Genomic DNA, 5,566 nt, shown 5'->3' with positions numbered 1-5,566 from the left:
GTTCACCTTTTTTCGGGAGGGTTATTAGAGAGAGCATAACGTGCAATCTCGATTACTCACTTTTCGAAGGTCATCTTTGTGTTCTCCTTCGTGCGGAGCCGAAGGTATAAATGTAATTACTTGTTGTTGTATTGGTTGAAGTACACTACAACACTCACCTTAATACATGACGAACTCCATTTGTCATGTATCGTGGAAAAACGTCATAAAGTAGTATCCGTGACGTTTCTAAATTCTGTCATGTATTAAGCGTCATAGATTAGACGCCATGACGTCTAAACCAAATCGTCATAGATTAAACCAATCCGTGACGTTTCTTAGCTGTCATAAAACAGCCTTGGGCCCTTTCTATCCAACCCGAGCCCAAAACGAATGACAAAAATAGATGTCATAGAATGCTGCCACATGTGACTAATATTCGTCATGGATTGAATAGCCACATCACTACTAAACTGATTACATGGCATGGGTATCAACGTGGCTGGTTGTTCACAGCCCATTTAATACAAATTGTATTGGGCTTGGCCCACTTAGAATGTACCTTTTTATTGCAATTTTTGCCCATTTTGTTTCAGCCCATTACAATTAACATTCTAGCCCATGGACAGCTTCGCAGCTTTTGCAAACACAATAATTTAAATATATATTAATTATAATCCAGAACATAATGACAAAATGTTGAATTCTATTACATCACAACTCAGATTTTAATCCAGCATCTCATCACAAAAAATACTGACCACACTCCAGCATGTCATTACATGCAAGTATCCAATAGCATGTCATTACAGCAAGTATCCAACCACTGACACGTAAGCCACTCCAACACACCACACATGCCGCTAAAGCTACTCTAGCAGCACAATAGACAAAAAATGGATTGAAACGTATTTATCCATCAATAGAATGCAATAGCATCAGCAAAAGAGAAGTACCAACAAAGCCTAACACCCCATACTAGTTAGCTTTAACTTGGTTGAATCTGACTTAGCATAAGCTCAAGTTGAGCATCCATGGCATCTTGCTTCTTCTTCATCTCTTCTTGCTCTCTAATCCTTACCAGTTCTGCTTCATGCACTTGCTTTAATAATACATCCATGCGCTCACGTTGGATGCTGACAAGTGATTGAAGCTCTGCATTTGCCTTCCTCTCTACTTCAAGTTGTGCTTCAATATTTTGTACACTAGATCTAGGTCGTGCATTTTGGATTCCCACATTTTGAAGAAACCGATTCTTCTTTGTGTTCTCAGCAAGCACATCAGCTACAACCTGAGTCGTAGACATTGGTTGTTCACCTTCTCCTGGTGTAGATCGCTTGTCTTCCATTTGAGTCTAGAATGCAATCAACATACATGTAATTGTTTCATGAGACAATTTAAAATAAGCATTGCAAAAAGCATTATATTGCCTTACAATAGCCAGTTGTACAGTGGAAGTGTAGCCTTGCTTTTTCTTACTGTAGTGGCACTCCTTGAACAGATCCAATGCATCAGGTTCTTGATCCATGTACTTGTCCCCCTAAAAAACATTTATATGCAGTAATCTTGTTCACAACACTTGATAGTAGGATTATTTTATGAAACTGCATGTACACTAAAACAGATTTAGCATTTCATATTTTGTGCAGCAAGACCTAATGCTCTAAACAAATAAAAATAAATAAACTGATCTTGGCAATATAATCATTGTGGAACAGGGAGTATCATTTGATAAAATCTAGATGACTTTCCATAATACTATATTTCTGTAATTTATACACTGATTAAATCTATAATTGGCAAATTGTGAAGGGGCATATAAGGCTGCACAAACATGTGTAACTTACCAAATTTTCTACATGAACCATATAGCTACGAGATCCAGTTGTTTGATGGAACTTAACTTTGCCTCGGTTGCCTTTGTTATGTTCACATGTCGCCTACATCAAACAAAAATATACATATAAGGCATGTGTCAAAGTAGCATGTACAAGGCAATATTTTTTCAACATACCATATTTTTTGGACCTTTCCAATGTTCCACAAGGTCATTCCATTGTTCATCACTTGTCGATTTGATAGGAGATGTTTTCCTCACTAGATGTAGCGGAAAAGGGTCAAAATATTGTTTCTTCAGCTTATATCGTTGTTGGCGCAGTGCATTCCTCATCATTTGGAAACAAGCATTTTTAACTAGCGCATCTTCTGTATTGATATCAAACTTTGCCTAAACAATTGTAGTGTACGTGAGAAATGTACAGCTTTGCATACAGCTTTGCAACACATTAAAGAAGAAAGAAAGGCTTAGTGATTGTACTTACACTAAGTTTTGCTGTAAACAATTTAAAGAGCCCAGGATGCTTCTCGTATTCCTTCCATGACTTAAGCACAAGCACATGATTCCGAACTGCAATGTTGCACTCAGTTGCAAACTTTGCAGCAACAATTGGTGCCACAGGCCTTATCCTTCCTTCAGTAATGACAATTGGCAGTTTGCCACGCCGAGCTCGGTTCATCCTTTGGAGACCAAGTCCCATATTAAGTCCCCTTTCTCTATGCTGATTTACTCCTAGTTTTAGATTCACATAGAAATTGCAATAAGTGAGGTGCATCAAACATGGATCAAAGATGATCATCCAATGGACTATTGACAAGCTAATGACACATGGCACATGAATCTAATTGAAAAGGTCAAAAGAACATCCAGTAAAGTAGAAACTAATGACACATGATAGGTTTAGCAAGCAACTAGTGATGTAATATGCAATATGGTAAATATAGAAATATACCATCACCTTTTCCACCAGGCTGGGTAATGCCTTCCCCTTGGTTGGTCATGTTGTCATCAAATTGGTCAAAGCCATCTTCTAAAAAAGGAAGACAGTAAGAATGCACTCACAATACAATCAAAGTAATATAATGGTAGTAAGAATTCATCATCGCCGATGTCAATCTAGTTGTGCCCATTAGGGTTGCCAATCTGGTTGTGCCCCTTATTAGGTGGAGCAATGGCCTCACCTCGATTGGCCATGTGGGTGTTGTCAACCTGGGTAGGGCCATTAGCTGAAATAAAAGGAAATCAGTAAGAGTGCATTCATCATGCAATCACAACTAATAGAATGAAAGTCTAAGAAACATAGTACAAAACTAGCCTTCAACACTAGTCTTTCTATGGTTTTCAATGCTACGAGCAACTTCTCCAACTTGGGTCAAATGAGATAGCGAGGGTGGTGGCACATAGATGTCACTTCGTGTTAGACTTGTGTCAGGCTGAGCAATGCTTTTCTTTGACCTTGTATTTCTAGTAGTATGTTGCTCTGCATAAACTCTCTTAGTTCGAGGCTTGATTCCACCAGGAGCCATGTGAATAGTTCTTCTGTTAGTGTCCTTTGAGCCCTTCTAGAAATGGAGGCATGAATCAATCAATAAAGTAGATGGACATATTTGAATAGCAAGTAAACAAATGCATCCCTAATAAGAAAGAGGAACCATCACCTTATTATGATCATCATGGTCAAACAAATCCCCTTCAATAGAATCGTCATGTGAAGGATCATACTCAGATTCAGAATCTTCATTATCCCTGTTATTTGGCTTTTTGTTCCTAGAGATGGAATTTATGTTCCCACACATGCTGACTAAAGCAGGAATTCCAAGTTGTTGCAACCTCGAATTGTTCCTCATACATTGTCTAAGGCGCTCCTCTTCATAGGGATGCAATGGTGGATCTAAGATGAGAGAAAACAAGAACAACATAATGATAAGGACACATATATGATGCATTAGATAAACAGGATTTCTTCAGAATCTTTTAAATGACAAAATTTAAAAAGAAAACATTAGCCTAGATAAACAGACCCCCAAGTGTTTAGTCATGTCAAGAAGTTTATGTACACAAACGAACTTAACAAGTCTATTTATCTAGCCGGCAGTTGGGCTGACTTTGTATTTTAATCGACTTTTCTATTTTTCTATCATAACGGGAAATATATTGTCGTCACTGCTTCTTAAAACTTCCAATATCTACAACAAACCGTACTTTAGTGTCAATGATGATAACTGTATAGGTAGCAATGAAGTTTTCCATAATGGTGTGTTGCGTGTTGTGAAACCCAATTAAATACTCCGATCGATGGAGTTAAGAGTGAGAGATGAGTTGAGTGATATACCTACTACCCGATGTCATTGTGATTTGTTTGCTCCACCCTTCGTCGGCATCATGCCAAGTTGTTCAGGGCGCCGGACAGTAGTGGTCCTTCGAGCCAGCTAGGGTTTCGTAAGATGGCCGTGCTTGCAGAAGATGCACTCGACTCGACATGGCTCGATGGTGGGGGAGGGATCTTGTCTGATGATGGCTGCCGGAGAGGGAGTAGGAGGGAGAGATGTGGCTGATGGGTGGCGGCAGGAGAGGGATGGGGAATTTGGCTAGTGGGTGGCGGCGGGTGAGCTAGGAAGCTTGGGCGATGGGCACTTGGGCTGATATTTTGCGTGGGCGGATTTGCCGTCGTCCTGGCGGCGGAGGCAGAGAATTGGGGACGAATCCAATCTAGGCGGTTTTGTTAAGTGTGCAGAATAGAATGTAAAATTTTATATACAAAATGATATAACATATGACTGGTAGCAAAGTCGCATGAGTAGCCTAGTTGTAAGTCTGGCGGGTTCCTTGTAGGAGGTCTCAGGTTCGAATCCCTTGGTGACGATTCTCTTTTGCTGGATTCTTTTTTTTCCTGGTTTAATACCTTTGCAATTCATACCTGACACATGGGCCCAATCTGCAATGAGCTAATAAGGTGGCTGACTAATGGCATTTTTTTGCTTGGTTGTACCATGACGGTTTTTATTTTGTCATAGTGGCATCATGTACCATGGGATAAATTGTTACGTTTCATATCTAATGATCTGTGACGATTTTGAGTGAACGTCACCATACTTTGGGCTAGGAAATTTGGGCTTGTGGGTCTATGACGAAAAATATATGATTGTCACAAATGGTAGCATATTAGTGACGTTTTTTATAAACGTCAAGAGAAATCCGTCATAGATTACATGATTTGTTGTAGTGGTATGATCTTAAAGATATATAAATATGAATAAAATAGAGGGTTTATCCTTTATAGTTCGTTTTTCATTTACTGAATATAAATACTTTCATCCTGTCACAAATTGTCACCTACAAATAACCTTTGAAGAAAGGTTGTTTGAAGGTGAAATCAAACACTCATCATTACTTTCATCCAAGGACCATTATCTCTGAGGAAGATAATGCCCCAAGGATGAAGGCCCTTAATATTTAACATTGTGTTGCATTGTTTTTAATTCACAACAATTAAAAACAAGTGACCAACAACTCCCATTATCAAGATGAATACAATCAATTCTTAACCTGACATGAGTGCTAGAAAAATCACTCGGCTTCTACCAAGATCCTCTATTAGCATAGCAGCTACTCGACCGCATACTAGTTTTTATCTCATAATGATCCTGAGTTCATTATCTAGAGTTTTAAGCAACTCCTATACTTAATTGCACAATACAAGCCTACAAACATTAAGTGCAGTAAAATAGCATATATAACAGTTATGCATAA

General features: G+C 38.8%; 1 protein-coding gene across 12 annotated transcripts; it reads right to left on the bottom strand.

Annotated features, from left to right (window-relative positions):
* Window positions 1-631: 631 nt before the first annotated feature.
* Window positions 632-4,589, bottom strand: LOC100381458 (uncharacterized). 12 transcript variants are annotated; one of them, XM_008670020.4, is made up of 10 exons: window positions 4,149-4,589; window positions 3,475-3,707; window positions 3,132-3,378; window positions 2,998-3,042; window positions 2,769-2,846; window positions 2,301-2,548; window positions 1,994-2,206; window positions 1,827-1,919; window positions 1,415-1,519; window positions 632-1,333 (listed from the first exon to the last, which is right to left on the bottom strand). In XM_008670020.4, the coding sequence occupies exons 2-10, from the start codon at window positions 3,661-3,663 to the stop codon at window positions 968-970; spliced, it is 1,584 nt and encodes a 527-aa protein (XP_008668242.1). In that variant the 5' UTR covers window positions 3,664-3,707; window positions 4,149-4,589; the 3' UTR covers window positions 632-967. The 12 variants fall into 12 exon arrangements, with proteins under 12 accessions (XP_008668242.1, XP_008668246.1, XP_008668245.1 ...); XM_008670024.4 differs by having other exon boundaries at window positions 2,775-2,843; XM_008670023.4 differs by having other exon boundaries at window positions 2,769-2,843; window positions 3,132-3,375.
* Between the last annotated feature and the right edge of the window lie 977 nt (window positions 4,590-5,566).

The sequence above is a fragment of the Zea mays genome, chromosome 2 (genome assembly GCF_902167145.1).
Source record: "Zea mays cultivar B73 chromosome 2, Zm-B73-REFERENCE-NAM-5.0, whole genome shotgun sequence".
Classification (NCBI taxonomy): Eukaryota; Viridiplantae; Streptophyta; class Magnoliopsida; order Poales; family Poaceae; genus Zea; species Zea mays.
This window is presented reverse-complemented; position numbering and strand designations above follow the sequence as displayed.

What these genes read in the sequence shown, in the direction of transcription:
- LOC100381458 (XM_008670020.4), bottom strand. Translation starts at nt 3,663, where the DNA reads ATGAGGAACAATTCGAGGTTGCAACAACTTGGAATTCCTGCTTTAGTC. An exon ending in ACCATGATGATCATAATAAG is followed by an intron (nt 3,379 to 3,474) that starts GTGATGGTTCCT and finishes CTCCATTTCTAG; the next exon opens with AAGGGCTCAAAGGACACTAA. An exon ending in TGGTTCATGTAGAAAATTTG is followed by an intron (nt 1,520 to 1,826) that starts GTAAGTTACACA and finishes AATGTTTTTTAG; the next exon opens with GGGGACAAGTACATGGATCA.